This window comes from Engraulis encrasicolus, chromosome 22 (genome assembly GCF_034702125.1).
Source record: "Engraulis encrasicolus isolate BLACKSEA-1 chromosome 22, IST_EnEncr_1.0, whole genome shotgun sequence".
Lineage (NCBI taxonomy): Eukaryota > Metazoa > Chordata > Actinopteri > Clupeiformes > Engraulidae > Engraulis > Engraulis encrasicolus.
In genome coordinates this window covers 34,163,515-34,190,647 of record NC_085878.1, presented here as the reverse complement: position 1 = coordinate 34,190,647, position 27,133 = coordinate 34,163,515, and the positions used below count along the sequence as shown (strand labels likewise).

Sequence of the window (27,133 nt, the reverse complement as noted above, 5' to 3'; positions counted from 1 at the left end):
CAAAAAACACAACAAATACCTCTTAATGTATGTCCTCTACAAGTCTTCTGTTGTCCAGTCTTGCACTTTAAATGTCTGTATGAGCACTGTCTATGTCCACACTGTCTTAAGTCCATGTATAAGTACTGTCTATGTCTATACTGTCTATGTCCTTACCTTAATTAGTCTTTGTCTGTATGGGAAAGCAAGAAATGTAATTTCAAATTCTTTGTATGACCAGTGCATGTAAAGAAATTGACAATAAAACCTACTTGACTTGACTTGACTTTCATGCATCGGCAACTCTTGTCTTACTCATCCCTTGATATAGGCCTAGGCTATCTCATGACAGAGCTGCAAAAAATATATATCAAAACCACAAGGAGCACATAATGTAGCCCATGACATTGGGCCTATTCAGTTAGACTACTTTGACACTGAAATCCCTGCTGTCAAGTGAGTCCCCGAGATGCTCACATTTCAGAGTCAAGCCACTAGATGACGCTGTAGAATCATCCCTGAATTGAAAACGCAGTGGTCTTGGTCGCTGCACTTTTTCACTGGCCAGGGAGGAGTAAACATTTGGCGACTGTACGAACGAAGAAACCAATGCCAGTCAGTAATATGGTAGAGCTATTGACAACTTTATGAAATTGGTATGGTATAGCTACGCGTAAAGCTTGGTAGTTTGGAATAAGCCGCTTCAAACTCTGACGTATTACGTGTAGCTAGACTACTTGTTATGGTATCCTGGAACCAAAGCTGCTAAAGTTAGCTAGCCAGGTCAGGTGAGCCAGTTTGATAATTCATGTGATGGCTAGTATTAGCTAATGCAAACATATGTTTTCCACTTGCTCCCACGGCGTGCATAATCGCGAGACATTGGTTGGGTCGGGTAGTGTTTATCGAATTCTTATATGAGAGCATGATATTGTCCGTCAGTAACATCTAAAAGCCGAGGTTAGCGGTCAATTGATACTTTGTTGTCTAAGCTAGCTTGTGGTTACCTAACCTTAGCGATACAGTTGCCAGTTTGCTGACGTTGTCAGCTACATAGTCTAATTTCGCAAGGCGAGTGCATTGGGTTTAAACCCATATGCGATATAAGGCTAACGTCAAAGACAATCGTTGACTTTCGGTTGTTGATTGCCACTCAACGCAATGGTTCGTCTCGAATTAACCTAGTTAGCTAGCTAGCTCGCTAGCTCAATATTAGTTATCCAGCTGACTGGCACGCAGCTGACAGACTCAGCGAATGTTTTGGCGAGTGTAAACGTATTCGAACAAGTGGATAACTTGTGAACAGTGGTAGTGACATTTGTTGGAAAGTGAATCGTTATTCCCATATCATACTGACAGGTTTGTCATTTAAAACCAAGCTTTAAGTTGCGATGCCACTGATGTTTTTGGAGAGATTACCATGGCCCAGTTTGCAAACCTACATAGCGCTCAGTGTAGTCCTGCTAGCAGGAAGCACATACAACGCCTACAGCACCCTGTCAGATTTTAGGTTGAAGGTGTCCTCTTTGGACGAAGCTCCCCCTGTCCCAGTTGATGACTCCATCCAGCACTCCGATCAAGATTTGGATAGTGAGATTGTGCTGTCTACAGTACTATGGTACCTGGTCAATGACAGTTTCTACGTTTGGGTAAGCTTTTCACCTTGTTCTGTTTTATATGAAACATTAGCAAATGCATTAGTGTTATGTCATTCGAAATCTTTTTTTCTTTCACCCCTCAGGTGCTTGTCAACACGGCTTGTTGCACCCTCATGGTCATTGCCAAAATCATCCAATGGATGGTGTTCGGACCCCTCCGAGTCAGCGAGAAGCAGGTAGGCTACAGATGAATATGAATGTCAGAACTTGCATTTACATGAATTGGTCAATAGTTTGGGGAGATACTGGATACTGATCTCTTCAAGAGGATCAAGCATTAATGACAACTGCTTTTAAATCGCAACACTGCATCAAAGGCGAAGAAAATATGAGTGTTTGGGCACTATTTGGAGGTTCTAAATTGGTGTTACAGTAGAAGCTCAGACTCTCTCTCCCAAGTTAGCCCTACAATTTCACACTGATGCTCACTTTTTATGGCAATCATTTTTTTCATTGTGTGGATGAGTCCTGCCATCTCTTACATACTGACAATGCTCTCTCCCTGGCCTGTGTCATGCAGCACTTGAAGGACAAGTTTTGGAACTTCATCTTCTACAAGTTCATCTTCATCTTCGGTGTGCTGAACGTGCAGACGGTGGAGGAGGTGGTCATGTGGTGCCTCTGGTTCGCTGCGCTCATCTTCCTCCACCTCATGGTGCAGCTATGCAAGGACCGCTTCGAATATGTGAGTTACGCACGTCACCGTATGAGGCTTGTTTAATCCCACCACTGTAAACAGGAGAGGAAGGCTGACCTCTTTAGCACGTGGGTGTTGGTGTTAACTGTGAAATGTTGTTGATGTAGGGGAAGTCTCAGGTCTTTGTGAGAGATGATGGTGAGAGACCCGAGTTGGCCTCTAATTCACCTAACATTGACCCTGTCCACACGAACTGTCTTGCATGCTTACAATCTTTTTTCCAGTATTTTTGGGCTTTTTAATGCCTTTTTTATGACAGGAAAGCATGCTAGTAGACAGGAAATGAGCAGAAGAGAGAAAGGGTAAGGCATGCTGCCCGAAACGTCACATTAAAGTAAGAGAAATGGGAGTTTGGTGTCGCAGACTTCATTTTCAGTATTCACTCCTACTTTTTTCTTACCAAGATGACTCCCACTGGAAATGCCATTATGTTGTCAGTATAAAATAAAATCACCATGACATCATACAGTGACATCTTCTCATACAAGTCCCAGTGGTCAGGCGTATCTTTTTTCATTTTTGCCCCTATAAATAGTGCGAGGCTGAGCATGTGAGGCCCATACATACCTTTGGCTATGCAGGTCTGCTCTCGTCTCATGTAGTCTGTCTGGAAACTAGATCACTGGCTTGTTTACATGGTACCTCAGGTTGTGTTCGCAGGCAGCTAATCAACTTAGAGGTCTGAGAATCAAGTCCAGTTGAAGTGCTAGCTGGAACTACTACTTAGTTTGTAAAGATGGTGCTCTTTGGTGACAGTGACAGGCTTAGTTAATTATAAAATTTTTAGAATACAAAGGCTCTCATCAATGACTTACAAACAATAAACTCAGAGGTCTGTTGCAGAAAGACCTTTTTGAGTTTGGTGTCGCGTGTTGTTGAAATGTTAGTCTCTATGCACCGTTGAAGAAGTTGATTATCAAAAATAGAAGACATCCGTGCTGCACCAGTTTTCACGTTTTTATTTTATCTTCTTGAGTTTGTGTGACCTCAGTTCCAGGCAGTAACAGGTCCTGTTCTGTCACTGTTCTTTCTTTCAGTAGGACATAAGTTAGGCCAAATGAAATGATCTGTCTCGCTTATGCAAGAATGAGCAAAGGTCTGCTTTGCGTTAATGCACAGTGTTCTGCACAGATCTGACATAACTGACTGGACTGTGTGTGGGAAAGGGTGTGTCTTTTGGCTGTAATGTTTTAACAAGTGTGTGTGTGTCTGTCTGTCTGTCTGTCTGTCTGTCTGTCTGTCTGTCTGTCTGTCTCTGTTTGTCTGTCTGTCTACGTGTGTGTGTGTCTGTCTACGTCTGTCTATGTCTGTGTGTGTGTGCGCGTCTGTCTATGTCTGTGTGTGTGTGTGTGTGTCTACGTCTGTCTATGTCTGTGTGTGTGTGTGTGTGTCTGTCTACGTCTGTCTATGTCTGTGTGTGTGTGTGTGTGTGTCTGTCTACGTCTGTCTATGTGTGTGTTTGTAACTGTCTGTGTGTGTGTGTGTGTGTGTGTGTGTGTGTGTGTGTGTATGTAACTGTGTGTCTGTGTGTGTGTGTGTGTGTGTGTAACTGTGAGTCTGTGTGTCTCTGTCTTTCTCTGTGTCTGTCTGTCTCTGTGTCTGTGTGTGCGTGTGTGTGTCTGTCTGTCTGTCTGTCTCTGTCTGTCTGTCTGTCTGTCTCTGTGTCTGTTTTTCTCTGTGTCTGTCTGTCTCTGTGTCTGTCTGTCTCTCTGTGTCCCATAGCTGTCCTTCTCCCCCACCACCCCCCTGGGCAGTCATATGCGGGTGATGTCCCTGCTGATGGGCCTGCTGCTGTCCTGCTGTGGCCTGGGAGTGCTGTGTGGCCTGTGGGGCCCGGCCCACGGCATGCACACCCTGGCTTTCATGGCTGCCGAGGTAAAGAGAAAAATACAGCTATGTCACAACTGCACACACCATTTGGAGAAAATATCTTCTGATTTTTTTAATGCGTTTTTGTAATGTCAAGTTGACATTGTTGGGTGCTATGACATTCCAAAAACGGAATGACTCTTCATGGCCACAGACAGAAATGTATAATTATACTTATGTATAATGTTTAATATATATCTAAAATATTGTGCCATTCATGTCATGACATTCTAATGGCGGTTACATGACACCCTTATGTAGACCCCTTCAAATGAAGTGTGGCCAAATGTGTTTCGAAAGAAAGGCTTCTGTTCAATTTTAAGTTGTGCCATTTCAGATTGCTGTGCATCAAAAATAGCCTAAAGGAGCACCCTAGAGTGCTGGGCTTATTTGACTATTAGCCAAGGAGGATGACGATACAAAAATGTGTGCAGGTGTCATGATTAACCTTTCAAGCAGAGATGTGTTCCACACACATAATGCTAGGGGTGTAAATCACAGCTGCCATGGTGATTCGATTTGATATCGATATATTGAGGCAGCGATTTGATTATTTTCGATACTGAAGAATGCCCTAGATACAATTGATCTGATGTTTTCCCCATTACTTTTCCACGTCTATTACTTGTTTGTTGCACAACTAAAGGTTAAGTCATTGGGCAGGTTCCAGCGATTTTATTATTTTCTATGATTAAGAATGTCCTACGATACTATTCGATTCAATCGTCGGCTGTAGGATCGATGTATCGATACATATCGATGATTATTTACACCCCAACATAATGTTTGATGTTGACGTAAACCTCACACAAGGTTCCACACACAATCACATGAGCTGAAATCAGAGTATTGATGTGAAAATAGAAGTCTTAAGCCAAGCTCAAACTACACAACTATCGCGCCGATTCTCGGCTGAAAACCCCTCTTACGACAATCGCTGGAACGTTACCCCCCAGGACCATCGCAAGCGATTGTCAGGAAAGATTTCCTCGTCGTGAGCGACGTTCTGAGATAGAACTTTAGCAGCTCAAAGAGTCGCCGATCGCAAATCGTAGAAATCAAACAGTGTTTGATATTTGCGACTGGAAATAGAACGTCGGGCATTGTCTGGGTGGCTGCGAGCAGCGACAAGATTGACAGTTGCGATTCTCTTCTAGTGTGCGGTGCACCCCGAATCCAAAATCGGACACACAATCGCTAGTCGTGTAGTTTGAGCCAGGCTTTAATGGAAGTCAAGTCACTCTGGCGTTATCCTCTCATGGGAATGTGCATCGTTTGCACACGTTTTTAGTCTTTTCATTTGACCTCAAAGGGTAGGGAATTAATCATCCTTTGCCTTTAAATATAATTTTGTTTATAACTTATTCTTATATGACAGTAGTAGACAATATGATTGCATGCATATGGAGGTTTCATACTATATACGTACAACCCAGGGTCCTTTAGAGTTCAGTGGCTCACATTCACACTTACGGGTATGGCACATTAGCTTAGTTTACATGCCACAATATGTCAATGAATGGTCTTGATGATGTCTCCTCTGTATTTTGTCCACTTTCTTTACAGTGCATGTTGGTGACAGTTCGCACTGGCCATGTCATCATGCGGTAAGTCCATGTTCTCAGTATGTCCAAAGTTAAACTTGATTTAATATCGGGCCAGCGGATGTGGCTGTTACGATTGGCCCTTAGCCCCCTGAGAGAAACTTGCTTGCTCACTCAGAAGTGGTATCTACTGAAATAGCAGCCATGTGTGGCAAAGGGGAATGCAGATTATGTCGAGCTTTATTAAGTAAGCAGTCTCATTCGTTGAAGGATTATTTTTGTGCCCAAACACCAAGCTTGTTGCCACATAAGCAAGTGAGTGTGAGAACACTTTGTATTGGTTAATGGTAGTAGTGGTACAGTCATCGGGCCTGCTGCAAATTATTTTATACCATCCACAATCATAATCGCAAACCAGCATGTTTACAATGATTACATTACATTACAGTACTGGGTTGTTGTGTTTATATAGCCAGATACCGGTACTTAATATATAAGATAGTGTATTCAGTGCAATCTTTGGGCCCAGGGGCAGACCCGAACTAACTGGATGATAGAGTTGACAATAGGGCCTTTTCCACTGCCCGTTTTCTATTCAGTACAGCTCGACACGGCATGACTTCGTCACGGTTATTGCTTTTCGATTAGCTAAGTGCGGCATGGCACAGTCCGAAAACTAGCCCTCATTTTTATGGCTGCCTGAACCTAGTTGACTGGGCACTGTCACTGCCTATTACCCAGAATCCTGTGTGTCAGCTCCATAGAGGTAGAAAATAACACTAGAGAGGACACAGCAATTTGCGACAGCACTGGGAAATGGCAGCTGGAGCTTCCCAACTTCCGTAGGTAGTGTAGGCACTTTCAGGCAATGCAAGTCAATGGAGAACACGCCCACCCCTGTCAAGAAATTAACTAAAACTGTGTAAATATGAAGTAACACTTTAATCAAAGACCAGATTTGGAATGTCAGGCTAAATATCTACTTAAATCATATGAGTCAATAAAATACATGTAAAAATGAAATTATATATTTTATGAATATAGTTAGCAACACACTTCAACTATTGTCCTTGTATAGTGTTTTGATGGACATTTTCACATGATTAAGCCATTTTTGACAGAGGTGAGCCTCGTTCTCCATTAATTTCCATTTCTCTGATCTACCTACAGATAATGGCCGCTACAGATTGCCGTAAAAAGGGGGGCGGGGTCCTCTCTAGTGTTATTTTCTACCTCTATGGTCAGCTCCCCCACAATGGTGAATAAAAAAACAATCATGGCAGCCACCTGATCAACTACCTTATAATTCTCTTTAGTTTGACATTTTATTACCTTGCCATTAAAACAGAAGCAGAAAATCAACATTGTAGTATCCAAATAAATTATTTATAGACTACTTCGATAATTAGATTAGATATCTGTTGGCCTTACGTTAGTCAATTAGCCTACGTAAAGTAATGCTACGTGACAAGTTCTGATAACTTCAAAAACCTAACTCCAACCATACTCTGGGTAACACAGTTTGTAATGAAACCACAAACCAGGCTGACTGAACGCCAATACTCGTTCGACATGGCACATCCCGACACAACCGGTTTGTATGTGGAAAAGTGCCTTTTGCCTTCGAACATGGCCCAATTCCTAGTACTGTTTTGTGGACTATTTATTGTCTCAGCCACCAGCAATCTAAATAGGACCACCTAAGTAGTTCAACATTGGTTGTTTGTGTGTGTTTGGCTACAAATCTCTCACAGTCTAAGTGCACTGAAGCTTTAAAACCTTATGGTCAGATGACAGGCACGTGTGTTGGCTGTCACTCAATTCCCCCCTCCTTTCCCTCTCCTCTCTTGCCCTCCCTTTCTCTCCCTCTCCCTTTCTCTCTCTGCATCAGGTACTCTATTCATCTGTGGGATTTGAACCATGAGGGCACTTGGGAGAACAAGGGCAGCCACATTTACTACACCGACTTCGTGATGGAGATGATCATGCTTTCACTGGATCTCATGCACCACATCCACATGCTGGTGAGTGGCCTACAGAGTGTTTTCTACTCCGTTCCAGGAAAGCAGCGTGCATGGAATTGAGTGCCTTGTTGTGTTGCAGACTTCCAGTGAACCGATCAACTTCCTCAACCAATTCTCAAGTGTATATATTTTTTTCGGAGAATGTAAATAGATGGAGGAAAGCATCTTGTGTCTGGGTTTTTGAAGAGTATCTGCACTGCACTAGCACTCTCGCTATGAAACAGTAAGCGTTTCTGAAACTCGCTCGACTTTTAACCCTTCACCTTCTGCCCTCTCTCTCCACTCCTTTTCTCCCTCTCTGTCTCTATGTCCCTCTTTCTGTGTGTCTGTCTGTCTGTCTGTCTGTCTGTCTGTCTCTCTCTCTCTCTCTCTCTCTCTCTCTCTCTCTCTCTCTCGCTCTCTCTCTCTCTCTCTCTCTCGCTCTCGCTCTCGCTCTCTCTCTCTCTCTCTCTCTCTCTCTCTCTCTCTCTCTCTCTCTCTCTCTCTCTCGTCTCCTCCTCCACCTCCCTGCTTCTCTCTCTCAGCTGTTTGGTAACATCTGGTTGTCGATGGCGAGCCTGGTGATCTTCATGCAGCTGCGCTACCTGTTCCACGAGGTGCAGCGTCGCCTGCGCCGCCACAAGAACTACCTGCGTGTCATCGACAACATGGAGGCCAGGTGAGCCCTCCGTCCTAGCTCATCTCCTGTCTTTTTTTGGTCTTTTACGACTTTATTTGACAGGACAGTTTGAGAGGTGGACAGGAAGCGAATGGGGAGAGAGATGGGGAGGGGTCGGCAAATGACCCGGGCCGGGAATCGAACCCGGGTCGGCTGCATGGCAGACGAGTGCCCTACCGTTTGGCCACGGCAGGGCCTAGCTCATCTCCTCTCACATTGCTAGCGTTACCCTTCTGTCTGTCTGTCTATGATGGCTACCTGTGTACCTGACCCACTGCAGTTTAGAGGTTTTGGCCGCCTTGCTTGAAGAGCGCTCCCTGATACTATTGTTTTCCTGAAGTATAAGGGTTTAGGCCAGGGGTGGGGAACCTATGTCTCGAGGGCCGTTTGTGGCATGAAATATGACATATTTTTGTAGGAATCTTAGAAATTGCATTTACATGACAATTAGGTTATATTCAGGGGACCTAGAGATGGTGGGTTCTGTTTTTAAGGTGACTGCCTTCAGTAAAGGCATGAAGTTCAGGGGGAAATCCTGGTTTGTGTTCATAGTACGGCTCTCAGAGGACTTTTACTGCCCTTGGAGGAATTTGAAGTGGCCCCTTGAATGAAAAAGGTTCCCCACTTCTGGTGTAGGCCATAGTTTTACAGTGTGCATCAATTCTGTTTAAGGGATTGTAAAGGTCCTGCAGCTGTGAATTACAGCTGTATAATTTGGGTGGATGTCATTTCATTTTGAAAAATACATTTTATTTTGAAAAGCTGATTTGTGTTATTCAGTCAAGTCAGCTCTGCTCCTGTTGCTAGTGTTGCCCTACTCTGTCGCTGCTAGAGATTTACTGCCAGCCTTCTTGGCAAAGACAGATTTAGTCAGTAATCCTTGGTCCAGTTTTGACAAAAACAATAAAAGAAATCGGGTAAAAGACCTTGGCGCCTGAGTGCAGTGCGCTTGTGGGCTATGTCAAGTGGTGGGGACAATATTCAGTTGATATTCTGCCTTTATGCATTACATGACATTTCATTGCATTTGGCAGATGGTTTTTAACCAAAGCGACTTACAATCGAGGACATAATCATAGTCAGTATCACTAGCGGATACAAAGCGCACAGGAAATACACAGAACAACTAGTGCAGATGCTAAGTGGGGTTTTTATTACATTAGCACAGGGTTAAGTAGAGTACACACACATAAACACATCATGCCATAGACTCTGGCTGTGAACTGGGGCAGCTCAAGCATTAGTGTAGTAGATAGTCACGAAAGAGATGAGTCTTAAGTTGCTTCTTGAAAGTTGAAAGAGATGTGCTTAGTCTTGCTACCTCTGGGAGATTGTTCCACAATTGTTCTGCCTCACACTTGAGATTTTCTTTTCCTTCAGACATGTAAAAGTTTTGTCTCTTACCTGACATGTTTCGACGGTATAACTATAACTTATACCATCGAAACATGTCAGGTGATAGATAAAACTTTTACATGTCTGAAGTAAAAGAAAATCTCAAGTGTGATTTAAACAGTTAGACATAATGAACGTTATACATATATATAAATTGTTCTGCCTCTCGCTGCTCAGGTTTGCTGTGGCCACTGCGGAGGAGTTGGCGGCCAACAACGATGACTGTGCTATCTGCTGGGACACCATGCACACAGCACGCAAGCTGCCCTGTGGACACCTCTTCCACAAGTAAGTCAGCGATTTACCTTGCCGGCCGCCACTGAACCGCTTTAATCTCGTCTCCTTTCCTCTTTCCTCTCGTCTCCTCTCCGCTTTCCTCTCGTCTCCGCTCCGCTTTCCTCTCGTCCCCTTTCCTCTTTCCTCTCGTCCCCTCCCCTCTCCTCTCATCTCCTCCGTCAGTAGAATGACAAGATGCAGACACCTCTTCCACAAGTAAGTCAGAGATTTACCTTGCCGGCCACTGAACCACAAGCACTTTCTAGTGCTAAGAAGAAAGCAGTGTTTACTTATGCAGTAGGCAATCGTACTGTAGATACACTTTTTTTTGTGTGTGTTGGAAAATTAACAAGTAATACTTATGTAATGATGGCCATTTTTAGACATGCACATTTTAAATGGTCAGGAAGTTTGTTTTGTTTTTATTTTTACTTAGATTGTGTATGTGCTAGTTAATAATTCTGAGAAAGACCACATTTGGGCTTGCCTGCCCATGGGGACCCAGGTTAGAGTCCAAATAAAGTTTTAAAAAATACTTAAAAAATGCCTGTTTTCAGCATAATGAGCAGCTGTGTTAACATGTAGGTCACCTCAGCCGGAGCCAAATGCAAGTTTCAAGCATAAGGCAAAAACAGTTGGCCAAGCCTGTACTTTGTATTAAATCTCTGTGTGCATTTGTTTGTAATGTGGGTCAACGATGTTTTAGTAGTAGCAGACATCAGGGTGGCTAGAGCTAATAAAAGCTAGAGCTAATAACACTATTGTATTGGATTAAGTGTTTTGTTTTTACTTGAGTATCTAATAAGCATGTTCACTGCTTGTACATTATTTACCAATTAGGAATGCATTCATGAGTATTAGCTGCCGTTGTACCACCTCACGTCTGCTACTAAAGAAACATCATTGACTCATACACGAAACCAGTGGCAGTCTGGCGGGTGTTTGTTTGTCTCCCTGCAGCATGTAAAGGAAGTTGGCCAAGCTTAGACATTTATTTGATCAGAGCGTACATTTGTTTACATGAAAACCAGTCACAGTGGTGTTACAGCTGCGCCGGGTGTTAGTTTGTTTGTCACTTTGCAGTAAAGGGAAAGTTGGACAAGACTGTACGTGCTTGTAATCTCTGTGTATTTACATGTAACCAGTCACACCACTTCAAGAAAATGAGGAATCCAGGCTCTTCTATTAGATGATTTACCTTTTAACTTAACCTGGTTTACTCCTCAACCAGTATAGGCCTCTGGATAGTATTCCAAGAACCTGGTTCAGTAGTAAATCAAGTTAAGTTGACCTTTAGGTTGTGGTAAATCATCTAATAGACTGGCCTGGAGTCCTCATTTTCTTAAAGGGCAACTCCTGCCAATTTCAATGTGCTGTTGTATTGCTCACACTACCCTTGACTTGACAGTACCTGGTGACGCCGCAGTTTTTGGCCCAGCCCTTTCCGAGATATGTGCTATTCTATTGGGGGCAACTTTTGTTCACATTTTTAAAAAAATGAGCATAGGCCTACTCCAAATATTTTCCCAAAAGGTATCGCTGTTTGTTAGCTGTCTGCTGATGTTGCATAACCTTTTGGATGTTTTTGGGAATAAATAAAAGTGTTTTTTTGAAATGTAAACAAAACTTGCCCCCTTTTAGAATAGCTCATATCTCGGAAAGGACTGAGCCAAAAACTGTGGCGTCACTGGGTACTGACAAGTTAAGTTAAGGGTACCGTGACCACCAATACAACAGCACATTGAAATTGGCAGGAGTTGCCCTTTAACTAAATGACATAATATGTTATTAGCAGGTTTACCACTTCAGTAGGTTAACTTAGCCAGATATATATATATTGGGCCTTTATTTCAGATAGGACAGTGGGGAGTGGCAGAAAGAGAGATGAGGTTGGATTGGGAGATGACCTCGGCCGAATTCGAACCTGGATGCCCCTGGGAATGCAAGCCCCTATGTGGGGAGCTTAGCGCGCTGCCCCACAGTGGCCTCCTGCCTGCCGTGTTTCTTAACTTGTTTATTTACCTGTTTGTTTGTTTGTTTGTGTGTTTGCAGCTCCTGTCTGCGCTCCTGGCTGGAACAGGACACGTCGTGCCCGACCTGCCGGCTGCCCCTCAACATTAGCGGGGAGGGGGCGCAGGCCCGGGACGCACAGCAGAGGGGGGCCATGGAGGGCAACCTGGGGGCCCCCGGGGGCCCTGTGGCAGACCCCAGACCACACATCAACCAGCACAATCACTTCTTTCACTTTGATGGTGAGTGAGAATGAGGCTATTGTCGGATTGATCACAGATTTGACCTGAGATAAAGCATACAGGTTTTTAGTATGCGTGATGAGTTGGAGATATTTGCTTTACCTAAAAGGTCCCTTTGAAGTGAACTAATGAATGCTATTGTTGTCATGCAGTAAAGGGTTGTGGTTTTGCAGAATGCATGTGAAAACCCAGAGATAGGCCCAACACCGGAATCCTAGTCTCGTGCTCTGCTCCTTGCTCTGGACTGTAGAAAACATTTCATTTTGCATCCTAATTTACCAAGTTTCCGTATTATGATGGGATCTCAGTCGTAGATCTCCCTAGTCCCAGGATAATTGTGTGATTGCACTCAATTAATATAAACTGTTCTTATTATGAATATTCCAACAATATCGGTTAAGTCTGAGTCCAGCTGTCAAGGGTTTTATATCCATTTACTTGTAGAACTGATTTGCACGCGGCCGACTAATTTCTTTGTGCATGTCCATCCCATATGAGAGACGTCTAGAATAAATCAGAGGTTAAAGTTGCTGGAAGGTACCATACTTATGAGATCCTAAGCCCCATACACTTTACTTCTATTCGACTGCAATAGGAAGCGAGAGGTGTATGTCGAGAGCTACACCCAAAAGGTCTGATCACCCCGCTTAAGTTCCAGTTTACGATAACATATTTTTATCCTAAGTAGACACCATTGACACTCGGGCTGACCCGAAGTATAGCGTCCCACTCCACATGGAGAAATGTCCTTGGAGCTGCTACGTTTCGACAGTACAATAACCTTATGAAGGAATAAACGGGATCTACAACAAAATATAGATCAATGAAAGTTTTATTACAGGACAAATCTAATTATACGACAAGTACAATGTTGAAAAAGTCAATGCTACCTAATTAAGAGGAAATGGTTACATGGACACTAGGTCCACGGGAGCCCTTTAGCGGGGTTTAAACTCAAAGATTTGATCATTACACCAAAGTTTAATACCTAGGTATCTCGTGGGACGACCCCAGCCAGGGACCAATGACGTGCCGGCATTTACCTGGGCTGGGCTTAGCACAATGATGCGGGGTTGGGTTGTAACCAACACCTTATAAAAATCCTATGATTCTAAATCTTTAATAAATTCACTAATAACAGTTTCAAAACCAAGACCTGTTCACCACCCGAAGTATTTCCATCAGATTGATACTAAACACATGCATAGAATTTCAAACACATCATAGTTAGCATTTAAACCACGCATATTCGATTTGGCGGGAGTTTCAGTCTCTGCGTGGGCACGGGAGGTGCGCGCATGCAGGAACAAATGGCCTCTGGCCGAGATGCGCTGGGAACGCACACCGGGGGGTGCGCGCTTTTAACGCCGGGAGGTGCGCAATGCATACAGGTGACCGGAGGTTTTGGGGCGGTCCCCCCGAAGGGGGCCCTCTGTCACACAGTGCTTTTGAGATCCAGATGTTAGATATGCAATGTTTATCTTTGAAGTCAACAGAAAACTCAGAGCAGTAAAACAAAGGCGAAAGGTTGTAAACAAAGGCGTTGAAATAAAGAAAAGAAACGCAAACAAACGTTAATACCGTGCCCGTGAGCCACCGGCGCTGTGAATTCAGTGCCCCTTTGTCAGGGCCCATATGGGGGGATCTTACAGTGGCCCCTCGGAACACGAAGGTAAAAGTCCAGTGTCTTTCGTGGCCGGTAGGAATGCCCCCACCGGCTGTCACTGACGAAGAACGGGCGTGAGGTATTTGCTGGCCGTCAGTGCTGCTTCAGACTCCCTTTTCAAGGAGCGGATGAGGTGTTTGAAGTAGCAGCACTGGAACAGCGTGAAGAGGAGGATGAGGGCGCTGGCGAGTACACAACCCCTGAAGATCCAATCCCACCGTGTACACTGCCTCCGCAGCATGGGTGGTGGAACTGGTGAGCAGCTCTGCAGTCTTCTCGGCCAGGTTTGTTTGTACCTGGGCCTGGTTGAGTACACTGTACCCGCTGGATGAGCTGCTGTAGGGTCACGGTGTCAGCCAGCGCCTGGGTCCCCTCCTTGTAGAAGGGGTCGGTGTTCTCCCTTCAGGGAGAGAGGTCAAAGTCCAGTGGAGTTGAGTGACCCCATGGAGAGGTCATCTGTCACCGCTAGACAGAAGCTGTGGTTGGCGGGGCATGTCAGCCCGCCATAGGAGAAAGAGTTCATCTTACTGATGCCACACACTCCTGTGTGTTGGACACCTGGACGGAGCTGAAGTATCCATGGAGTGACCTAAAGGTTATTAACTTGGAATCAGGAGTATTACAAGTACAGAGGACATATTTGGTCATGGCAACAATTCGAGTGGTGAACAATGTCTCAGTTGTACCTATAGTCATATACCCTGTAAGGTGGTCCCACGTTAATACCTGAATACATCAGAGTGGTCAATAGCTCAGAATACTGTACATTTTTCATTTTGTCAGATTCAAACCACCTATGTAAATCCAAGATCACTATAAGATCTTGCAGCGCACGCTTAGGCACTCTGTGCCGCGCACATCTAAAACTTGCTGGGGGGCAGCAGTAAACAAATCTTGTGCAAATGTCTGTCTATAGGCTGCGTCACGCTCGAGCTTGTAGGTTTGGTTGAATAATGCTAGACTAGTGGTCAGTAGCGCCTGCGCTTCTGACCGCACAGCCTTAATGATTCGTTTATTGGAGTTAGTGAGGTGCTGGAATCCAGCGGCCGCATGGCTTGCCAGCCAACTTGTGTACTGCGACTGTCCGTTCATTCTGTACGAGTTCACTGCCGAATTGACTGTAACCAAAGAGGCCAGATATTTGTGAGAGTAAATCTCTTTTGCTGCGCATAGAATTTACTTGAGCCGCGAGTCCAAATCCATAGTCAGTAATCGGGTCTTCGATGCGTGACTGCAGCCATGTGTATGTGTCTCCATTCGTGTCACGATGTGTAGTGTAGGCAGTCAGTATGTATGAAATGTGTGCCATAACTAAATTGACATTGTGCAACAAGGTTTTGTTCATGCTACCCTTAATCAGTTGTGTGTGGGTGTGGATGAAGTGTGGGACATTGTGCTGGTCATGTATAACACAGGTAGTCAATTAAAACGTTTCTTGGTTCACATGTGCAATCAGAGGTGTGGTGTACAAATTGTTACTATGGAGTCAATTGACACCACAGTACACTTCTTTCGTCGGTTCTCATCTGTGAGGGGAAAAAACAGGTTAAGTAATGTCGTTGTAGACTATATGTGTGAGGTTATGTACAAGGTCCTACGTGCGGTAGCACTTTTCCGGATCCTTTTCATCATGTTTTATGTGATAGAGTATGTACATAACACCAATGTTAGCGAGTGGGCAGTTTTAAACTGATACCACATGATGCTATTTTGTAATTCTTTAGTGGGCTATGTAGTGCAGCCTACGGTGGGTTTAAAGGGAGGATGGGTGGAGCCTTCATTACAACGTTTGTGTGTGGCAATTTTGACCCGGAGCTACTCCGGAGGGCCAGGCTATATCTTGTTTAGTATGTAATGAAATGAGATCAGTGTGTACTGGCCCCTTGAAGGATTTCCAAACCCATCTCCAACATCCGTAGTTATGGGTGAGCTGCACCCCTTGGTCAGGCCTAACGTGCGTCGGCCCGACAGTCTTCTTTTTGTCCGGCGTCCATGGAATGGCCGCAGCTTCTGTAACAGAAACATAATATGATTATTCATCAGATGAGCACCTAAACCCTTTGCATTGCACTTAAGTGAAAACATCGCAGTTTCCCCTGGTCACGGCCAGACAACTGTTGCTCACAGCTTTATGGACCGTGCCAGTGTGGGATAAATTAAAGGTATTTTCTCTCACAAACACGCGCACCATTGTTCATATCTCCCGCAACAAATTAATTTTCAGCAGTAGGATTAAGTGTGTGTCACTTCTCACATTAGATTGCTGTTGCCTTAGCTTAGCCTGTGCATACAGTGCTTTGGGCAATTTGTCAGCGCTGTGGGCTGAGGTGGCCACCGTCAGTGGTCTCAAGTCATTTGGAGAGATGCAGGTCAATGGAGAGTCTTATGACTCGCCCTGTCATTACTTCAAATGGGCGGAAGCCCGTGGCATTAGTGTTTGTGCTGCGTGATGTGTTTCGAGAACCTTTGGCGAATGTAACACAAAAATGTTTTTCCATGACTTATTCTGTGAAATGTCCCATGATCCGATTCACTTTGAATCGATACCCCATGTGCTGGAACAATTTGTCTAACCAATACTCGCACTATGCGAGGTATTGTTTCGTATTGGAATGGCTTCGACCCATTTCAATAATTAATTGACTATCACAAGACAGTTCCGGATCAGCCCGGACTGCGTACTAAATTGGTGCGGCTGGAGTTGCTTTGGTTCCTAGCGGCGGACCAGGCAATCGCCGCCCCAGCTCATGACGTCAGAGGCCCTTGTAGGCCACCAGAAAAGGCGTTAAATGAGTTGGATCGTAGCTGCGGAGGAAATATTCCTCTCCACCAGATTTAGTTGCAGGTAAATAATACTGATAGCAAAGCCTTTGCGGTTTCACACATAAACAGCTCTAGCCTCAAAACAGCTGTCCGGTGCACACAACCAACGAGCAAGCACAACATTTTGTCTACTGCTCTAGTAAGTCTATGCAGAGAAAGACAGCCTTTGTAGGCGAGCCTAAATGGTTCCAACCTGCAAACAGCCTGTCTATGGCTTTATAAGCACACACAACAGCTAAAACATATTATTTAACCCTCAACCTTCTGTACGGTGCAAGTCATCTACAAAAGTTTCTGGCATTGCTTCAAATTAGGGGGTCGGGAGACGGCAGTGACTATGCTCAATGTGGGAGGCTCAGTGTATGTGACTTCCATGTGTTTTACGCGACGAGTGCAAACGTGCTTTAAAAGTATCCAAAAGTTGGACTATCAAATGCATGAGAGGGAATCCGAATTTAATCCCTATGTCGCTTACGACGTGGGTTCTCTCATCTCTCATGCCTGTTTATCTTGCCAGCTGATCTTGCCAGGGCAAGTGGCGCGTGCGCGTTCTCGCGAGGGACTCGTTGCCATGGAAATCTACTATACATCCGGGTTATCACAACAGCTGAGCTGACTACGGCTGCAGCATGCGTTTGTTATCTCGAATTCGTTCAGGACTTTACTACCACCACTGCATAACCATTCCATGTTGTTGGCGCTGCATAGCACAAACTGTGTATGGACTCTGGTGGGATTTCGGGAGACCATCCTGGAGTAGCGTTTGCGCTTACAACGTTAACATGGTCACCGGAAAACTCGCCTCCAAAACACTGCTATGGCTAGCTCTACAATGGAATGCTTATGGAGTTGGTAGCGGCTAACTCTGTGGGCCGTGTGTTTGGACTCAGTTTACGAGCCCATGGACCATTGAATTTACTTTGAGAGGGTGCGTAAGGCTTTCACTGACCTCTCCGGTTAGTGCCAAATACGATTTGTAGAAATAAAGCGGTGGGAACACCACCCTTTGTTCACATTGAGCCACGTTACTGCCGTCACTTTAACCATCCCAAGACCATGGGGTAACTGTCTTGGAAGTGATGCCTCCTAGCTCAGGCGGCAAAAGACATTTTTCAAATAATCCATGGCCGAAGCCATGAATTGTACATCAACTCTGTCGTATCCCTGCTGTTTCTCCACTACTTTCTTCAACCCTTATCAGCGTTCTACGGTGCTGATCTAACACGAGTATGTCGACTCGAAAACAACAAAAGGATGTCATATGTGTAGTGTGCTAGATTTGTCCCTTATCTTGAGTTGTGGAAAAATGAAAAGTTTTTCTTACCAAATCCAGGCGTAGATAAGAAGCAGTCCAAACCTCATGCTTTATCTGACTCCATATTTTACGCATCCAGGGAATCACGTCGGGGTCACCACTGAAAACCCAGAGATAGGCCCAACACCGGAATCCTAGTCTCGTGCTCTGCTCCTTGCTCTGGACTGTAGAAAACATTTCATTTTGCATCCTAATTTACCAAGTTTCCGTATTATGATGGGATCTCAGTCGTAGATCTCCCTAGTCCCAGGATAATTGTGTGATTGCACTCAATTAATATAAACTGTTCTTATTATGAATATTCCAACAATATCGGTTAAGTCTGAGTCCAGCTGTCAAGGGTTTTATATCCATTTACTTGTAGAACTGATTTGCACGCGGCCGACTAATTTCTTTGTGCATGTCCATCCCATATGAGAGACGTCTAGAATAAATCAGAGGTTAAAGTTGCTGGAAGGTACCATACTTATGAGATCCTAAGCCCCATACACTTTACTTCTATTCGACTGCAATAGGAAGCGAGAGGTGTATGTCGAGAGCTACACCCAAAAGGTCTGATCACCCCGCTTAAGTTCCAGTTTACGATAACATATTTTTATCCTAAGTAGACACCATTGACACTCGGGCTGACCCGAAGTATAGCGTCCCACTCCACATGGAGAAATGTCCTTGGAGCTGCTACGTTTCGACAGTACAATAACCTTATGAAGGAATAAACGGGATCTACAACAAAATATAGATCAATGAAAGTTTTATTACAGGACAAATCTAATTATACGACAAGTACAATGTTGAAAAAGTCAATGCTACCTAATTAAGAGGAAATGGTTACATGGACACTAGGTCCACGGGAGCCCTTTAGCGGGGTTTAAACTCAAAGATTTGATCATTACACCAAAGTTTAATACCTAGGTATCTCGTGGGACGACCCCAGCCAGGGACCAATGACGTGCCGGCATTTACCTGGGCTGGGCTTAGCACAATGATGCGGGGTTGGATTGTAACCAACACCGTATCCAAATCCTATGATTCTAAATCTTTAATAAATTCACTAATAACAGTTTCAAAACCAAGACCTGTTCACCACCCGAAGTATTTCCATCAGATTGATACTAAACACATGCATAGAATTTCAAACACATCATAGTTAGCATTTAAACCACGCATATTCGATTTGGCGGGAGTTTCAGTCTCTGCGTGGGCACGGGAGGTGCGCGCATGCAGGAACAAATGGCCTCTGGCCGAGATGCGCTGGGAACGCACACCGGGGGGTGCGCGCTTTTAACGCCGGGAGGTGCGCAATGCATACAGGTGACCGGAGGTTTTGGGGCGGTCCCCCCGAAGGGGGCCCTCTGTCACACAGTGCTTTTGAGATCCAGATGTTAGATATGCAATGTTTATCTTTGAAGTCAACAGAAAACTCAGAGCAGTAAAACAAAGGCGAAAGGTTGTAAACAAAGGCGTTGAAATAAAGAAAAGAAACGCAAACAAACGTTAATACCGTGCCCGTGAGCCACCGGCGCTGTGAATTCAGTGCCCCTTTGTCAGGGCCCATATGGGGGGATCTTACACATGTAGATCAATACTGGGAACTAGTGTGTGTGTGTGTGTGTTTTTTTTTTTTTTCCTTTGCACATTGTACAAAAGATACTTTTAATTTGCTAACGATTTGTTTTCTAATTCAGTGTTCTTTGCGTGTGTGCGTGCGTGGGTATAACTGTATTGTGGCTTGGTGTCTGGCAGGGTCTCGTATTGCCAGCTGGCTGCCCAGCTTCTCCGTGGAGGTCATGCACACCACCAACATGCTGAGCATCGCACAGGCTAACAACTCCCAGCTCAATGCCATGGTGAGACTCTTCAACCTCAAAGTCTTTATTGATTTGTTTGTTTAATAGAAGAGAAAATCAAGGAAAATATCCAATGAACAGAGTAACCATTTGTTACACATTCAGCAAATGTGATGTTAAATAGCTACGGTGTTATCCATGAGAGCATTTTGACTGCCAGTAACTTTCAAGGAGGGCTTTTTGTTTAGTCTCCTCAGGAATGCATCAAGAATTGCAATAACAAATGAAATGTCAACGGGGCGCAAAATGAAGTCGTCTGCAGCACTGTTTATTTGACCTGAATCCTTCAACCACGTTTTCTAGAAATTCGGGGCTTCAACTGACGAACAAAGTGGCGAAAATATCCCATATATTTTTCTTTGAATAATGTGACCGGTAGAAAGACCATTTGTGCCTAAAGCACAGAGTCCCTGTGCACTGCCAGTGACCAGGTGCAGTCGCAGTCAGTTATTTTTTTAGAAAGGGGGGTAATTCACCAATTGCTGGTTAACTATGTACCTCTTAAAGTCATAACAGCCTCGCTCCCTCTGCCTGTCTTGTGTGGCTTTAGCAAAGCCTTGTTGTAAAGGCCAGAGGAGTATGCTAAAAAGCTGATTCAGGAAGATTTATAGAATTTTAAGAAAATGAGGACTAGAGGCTCTTCTATTAGATGATTTACCTCTTAACTTGATCTAGTTTACTCCTGAGCCAGCTTCTTGGGATAGGCCCCTGGCCATGAAATAGCTACAGTAGCTTAACTGGCAATAAATGAAACCAATAGTTTAAAGAAACTCCCGCACACTGACCATTTCGCTGTTCTTTCTTTAATAAACGACGTTTCGGTACTAGACCTTCATCAGGCAATCAAGGTCTAGTACCGAAACGTCGTTTATTAAAGAAAGAACAGCGAAATGGTCAGTGTGCGGGAGTTTCTTTAAACTATTGCTGAGTGACCCAAGGTGCCATCTCCGACGCACCTGCCAGCTGAGGTGTGCGAAAAAAGCCGAAGTTCAACGTAATAAATGAAACCAACCAACCCTCCCCTCCTGTATCCCACCCCGCAGGCAGAGATTCTTTAAGTATATAGAGATATGGCAACATAATAGGTTTCTATGGGCACCTAACATGACCAGGTTCCGGTCTGCCTAAAGGGGCGTGTCGTAATGCTCCTAGCATTGAATAGAACAGTCCTTAGGCCTGCCTTGGTCTGCCTAAAGGGGGACCCCCCCCCCTCCCCCTTGCAATTGTAGAACCCGGAAACAATGGGCCAACGGAACCTCTCTCTTTCTCTCTACTCTCTCTGCCGCAGGCCCACCAGATCCAGGAGATGTTCCCCCAGGTGCCCTACAACCTGCTGCTGCAGGACCTGCAGCTGACGCGCTCCGTGGAGGTCACCACAGACAACATCCTGGAGGGACGCATACAGGTGCCCTTCCCCACACAGGTCAGCCCTGGTGTGTCTGTGTGTCTGTCAGTCTGTGTTCGCACGTCTGTCTGTCTGTGTTCGTGCGTGTGTCTGTGTCTGCGTGTTTGTGTCTGTGTATGTGTTCACGCACATGTGTGTGTTTGTAATGTACAGTGTCTTGTGAATGTGCACTGAATTGAGCACTGTCATTAATGGCTAATACGAAGTTAAAAGTTAAGAACTACATATTTTGTAGTGTCACAAATGTCACTTTCATAATAATTTGTAACGTTGTGCATATACCTTTCACTGGCAGTATATGCTGGCAGTAGGAGTGTAATGTATGCTGTAATATATTTTTTCCTCAATGTTTTTGTCTGTCATGACGTATTTAAAAAGTGTATTCTAGCACATTTAATGTGACTGTGTGTGTGTGTGTACTGAATGTCTGTGTTTGTGTAACAGCCGACGGTGGAGCGAGTGCCGCTCCATGTGAACGTGTCCGGTGAGGATCAGGAGCAGGGAGGTGCGGGGGGCGGTGGCTCCTCCTCCTCCTCCTCTGGGGCGGCCGCCGAGCCCACAGTGGAGCCAGAGAGCCTGGAGGTGCGGGGCAGCCGCTTCTCTAAGTCTGCAGAGGAGAGGCAGAAGATGCTACTCCAGAGGAAGGAGGAACTGCTGCTGCAGGCGCGCAGGTACAGTATGGAACAATAGCAATAGCAATGGCTATAAGCCCACCTGGGAAACTCCCATTGTCACTCACTACGTTTACATGATGTTTTTAATTCCATTTTAATTCCATGTTTTTAATTCCAAATGAATAATTCCGAATTCAATAGTTCCGTTGAGTTCCCTTTGATTTAATTTCCGCTTTGAGTTCCCTTTCATTTAATTCCGAATTGTGAAGTGTTTTACATGACATTTTCAAAGCGGAATTAAGCTTTATTCAGAATCCAAGTGAGGTCATTCCGAATGAAATGTCTCATGTAAAAGTAGCAACTGTCAAACAGAACACCGTGCTCACCGCACAACGAATTTGCACTTATGCCTCACCTGTGCAAAGGGGCTGCCCCAGAGCAGTGCGGCGTGACGGTACCATGCTCAGGGTACCTCATGGAAGAAGATGGGTGAGACTGAGCATGCTTAATTACTCCCCCCACCAACCTGGTAGGTCGGGAATCAAAGAGAGAAGAGAGAAAATAAATATTATAGAAAGTATTACAGAGAATAGATGACTAACTTAAACCAAAGGCAGATGAAATTAAAGCTGTGTCCATAATTTGGCAGCATACTGGCAGACTGGAGTTTTTAAGTGCACATTCTGAAACTCTGTTTACGTGTCAACGAGAGGCCCAAACCAAAAGTGTTAAAAATATCCACATACCGTGCGTGTAAACAGCTTCTTAAGGTATAGTGCTAATGTATATGAAGTGTAGCTTCCCCCTAAAAACAAGTTGAACAGACATACACCGTGTTCAAACCCTACAAAAAGTAAACTGGTTTATGATCGAGACTGATCACCTGCATGACACTCAACTTACTTGGGATTTTATGTTATGTGGTTTTGCAGGTCAGAGGAGCCACCAAAATTCCTTGGTAGTATTTCAGCTATAACCACAGTATGCATAATTATGAGTAAATGTTTGTGTGGTTACTTGGCATAACTCCAGATTTTGTGTTCATGGGAAAGCAGTATTTAAATGCATTATACAGGGTGTATGCAGAATTATATCGTACACTTTATGGATATCCTGCATGAACAAGACAACCTATTGGATTCAAGCATTTCAGATGGTGCTCCTTTGTGTAATGAGAGGTGTGTTCTGACCAGTGTCTGCCAATAGCCTTTATTACATAATTGCATAATTGCATAATTATTAGGCAACTTTGTTATCCTCTGAGAAAATGCGCCACAAAAGAGATCTAAACAATTCAATTGTCTTGACTTGCACGCTCAATATCCGTCATGACTCAATATAAATAATTGTTGATATTGAGACAGCCTGTGCTATGAATTCCACTGACGTATATTCTTGAACAGCATGCTTCTACTGTATTCCATTCAACGGTTTTGAAGCAGCCGTGATTGATCTGTGAGGATTGTTCCGTCCTAAATGTCCAGATTCCTACCATAGCAACGCCTTGAACAAGCCCTTACCCTAACCCTAGAAAAATGGTTGTGTTTGACTGTCAATCAAAAGAATTCTAAAATAATTCTGTCAAAACAATCAATTAATAATGCTTGTTGGTCATTTCAACAATTTTAATAGTTCTCTAAAATAAAGGGTCCGCCCGAAAAATGATTTGGGGAATGGCAATTTTTTTTTCCTTTTTTTTCCAGTTTCAGGGTCTAGTCCCACCCCCAGCTGTTGATTCACTTCAGAATAGAACACCCCGTCCCGTCGCCCTCTATTCAGTGTTTAATGATGAATCCACATCCGTCACATCCGTGGAGTGATAACATCTGATCAGTCTGTGCCTGAAATTTATTGCCAGACATTGAGTGTTATTGCAGGATATTGGGTCATGATTTGGCGTTGGCCTAATTGAGTCATGTTTCAAGAGACGTTCTCACTGGAATTATTCTGACGTAAAGTTCTAAGCTGCCATCATATGGCTGCCATACCCCTTTTAGAGACTAGGGGGGGTTCAGAGAGACACTCAATGGGAAAGTCACACCCATTTAGGAGGCTGGACTTGGTCCCACTTTGTTGCATTGGTGACGCGTGCTATGCTTAATCTTGGTTTCCTATTTCAATTTTGTTGTTGCCGTGTCTCCAGTGTTGTGAGCAGTGTTGAGCAATGGTGAAGGAAATAGTTTAATGTCTCACTCATAACCAAAGGATGGTGAAATGCAGAAAAGCTTGCAGACTCAGAGACTGCCAAAATGTCAGAGTGTAATCATGGATAAATTGGCCAAGAAGAGTGTGATAAATCACCCTTATTAGTGAAGTGAAGTGAAAAGTGAAAGCCCATTGGGATACTCCAACTCCCATGGTCATTGTGACACAGCACTCCACATCACACAAGTGAACACTGCACACAACGAAATTGCATTTATGCCTCACTCGTACAAGGGGGCAGCCCTCAATGGCGCCTCAAGGGAGCAGTGAGGTGGGACGGTACCATGCTCAGGGTACCTCAGTCATGGAGGAGGATGGGGGAGAGCACTGGTTAATTACTTCCCCCACCAACCTGGCGGGTCGGGAGTCAAACAGGCAAATTTTGGCTACAAGTCTGACGCCCTAACCGCTTACTCATGACTGCCCTTATTAGATATTAGATATTACATAGATAATTGCCCCCCAGGGAGAGGGTAGACAATCCCCCTTTGATGGTGACAAACCTTCCCAAGCACCCACTAGAGGAAACAAACACGAAGGAAATTGTCATCCCGCCTCTCTGTGTTGTGGTAGGAATGATCTGTTTGAAAGGATGTGTGTGTCTTTGTGCAGCCAGTTGGTTGAATGAAGCTTGTGGGTTCAGATTCAACACTCTCCGGGATCAGAATTAAACTGCAGTGCTCACACTTGAGTTGTCCGTAGTCACTGTTTAACATTTTTACCACAAGTGCTATTGGTTGATGTGTTTTCTAATCTCTGCTCCCATAGGAGGTTCATGAATAAGAGCCCAGGAGAGGAGGAATATGAGGAAGAGATTGATGACGACGAAGAGCTGCCATCTCTGGAGGAGGCAGAGCCTAACTCCAACCCGGCCCTACGCAAGCGCCACACGCTGGCCGCAGCCGCCGAGCGCCGCCTACTACACAGCAGGCAGCACGAGCACACGGAGTGAGCCGCAACACGGAGGACTCTGGAGCTGTACACACACACACACACGCCCACACACACACACACGCGCGCGCTCATACACACACGCATACTCACACACACACACACACACACACACATGCATACACACGCACACACGCATATTCACACACGCATATTCACACACGCATATTCACACACATGCATAGCAAGCCTACACATTGGAATCGGTGTATGCTGCCTGCCCATTATCTTACACACACACACACACACACACACACACACACACACAGAATCATTCACACTGGAACCAGTGTAAGACACCTGCACTCTTTTGCCCTGTCTCTCTCTCTCTCTCTCTCTCTCTCTCTCTCTCTCTCTCTCTCTCTCTCTCTCTCTCTCTCTCTCTCTCTCTCTCTCTCTCTCTCTCTCACACACACACACACACAGCCTTCTCTTCACACAGTACCGTAGTTGAAAGTTAGTGCCAGCCAGAGCAGACGGAAGACAGACACCCAAGACGAGCCAAAGTGGGCGAAGAGGACAAGAGGACAGAGGACTGCTGCTTCTAGGGGTTGCCTTAGCCAGATCTGGCCAGACAGACAGATCTGAGGAGTTGCTCTTCATACTCCAGATTTTACTACTAGAAGCTATTTGTTGTGGGGAAAGTGAGAGTGTGGCATGGCCTTGAAACGGACGCCAGTGTTTTGGTTTGATTTTTTTTTCCCTTTTTCTTGCTGGGGAACTGGAGACGCCGGGTGGTGGTAGCATGCAAGTTTTTCCGAGATGGCCACTGCATGGTTTTGTGTTGAGGAAATCGATATATATATAGTGATGCAGAGTCAAAGAAAGCAACAGAAAAGTAGTTGCTTCTCTTTTTTATTTTATTTTTGTCATCTTCTTTGGGTCCCTCAGAGAAGAGGTTGATGTTTGTTTGTACTTGTAGTGTAATCTGGGAAGTCAGTGTTTGTAAATTATCTGGATTCTAAAATGATTTGGCTGTCTTTAACACCCCCCCCCCTCCTCTTTTCTCTGTCCATTCTGTTTTTGTTTTTTTTTCCTGTCCATTTTTTCTATTTATTTCTAAAACCAGAATCAACCACAAGAGTATTCTCACATTACACTGTTGAATTGAGACAAACTGTATTTAGGCTGTGCTCACAAGTTCATGCAGTACAATTCTTTCTAAACCTTGTGGTTACATATCGAAACGTCCATATCATTCAGTGTCTTCCTGGCTTGGATACCATTGGCTTACATGACATTTTTAACCAGCATTTTTCGCTATCTGACCATGCATGGATATATTTTTTTATTATTAAACTTCTTTTGGTTTCGTTCATTGAATATTAGGTGATACCATTTGCTTCGTTCTTATTCAGCTCAGTCTTTAGTTCTCCAGACCCTCCTTGGAAGATGCGCTATTATTACTTGACTATCATGTCTTTATGTTGGCCTTCAGCTATTTTTTCTTTTTGTTTTCGTGGGGATATCAAGGACTGTAAAGGAAATCTTGACCTTTTAATGATCAGTATTTTCAGAATGTATAGAATAGGTCTTAAAGGGACGCGTTTCCTCTATTGCTCGTGGTATTCCAAACAAAATTTTGAAACATTGTTATTAAAAAAAAAAACTAACAAAAAAACATCCATTTAATTTTTTTTTTTGTATGTTTTTCCAAGGTGTGGTCGATATCTCATCAGTGAGACTCTCACTATTTGCTTTTGGGGGGTAATGTGAAGTTGAGGAAAAAAAGTATATATATTTTTGTTTGGCTTTTTGAATAGTGTGGGTGTCACAAATGGTTCCTCGTAGCTAGCTAACATTTACTTTTTGGCTCGGAGACCCAAAGGTGCTATCACAGTGCCTGGCTGCAAGGTTACAGCTGTTTTTTACGTGTGTACAGCACTCCATCAAAGGTATTATGTTTAACATCCCTTTAGTCCTCTTTAAACATCCACAGACAAACTAACACACTT

The 27,133-nt window shown here is 44.3% G+C and overlaps 1 protein-coding gene and 1 pseudogene across 1 annotated transcript; one reads left to right on the top strand and one right to left on the bottom strand.

Moving 5' to 3' along the window:
• The first annotated feature begins 531 nt into the window (after nt 1-531).
• Nucleotides 532-26,501, top strand: amfrb (autocrine motility factor receptor b). The gene is made up of 13 exons (XM_063189018.1): nt 532-1,628; nt 1,721-1,813; nt 2,158-2,322; nt 4,057-4,209; nt 5,770-5,810; nt 7,639-7,771; nt 8,296-8,429; nt 10,002-10,112; nt 12,153-12,352; nt 19,900-20,003; nt 21,292-21,426; nt 21,853-22,079; nt 24,996-26,501. The coding sequence occupies exons 1-13, from the start codon at nt 1,371-1,373 to the stop codon at nt 25,177-25,179; spliced, it is 1,938 nt and encodes a 645-aa protein (XP_063045088.1). The 5' UTR covers nt 532-1,370; the 3' UTR covers nt 25,180-26,501.
• Nucleotides 13,718-15,961, bottom strand: LOC134439155 (uncharacterized; annotated as a pseudogene).
• Nucleotides 26,502-27,133: the final 632 nt, after the last annotated feature.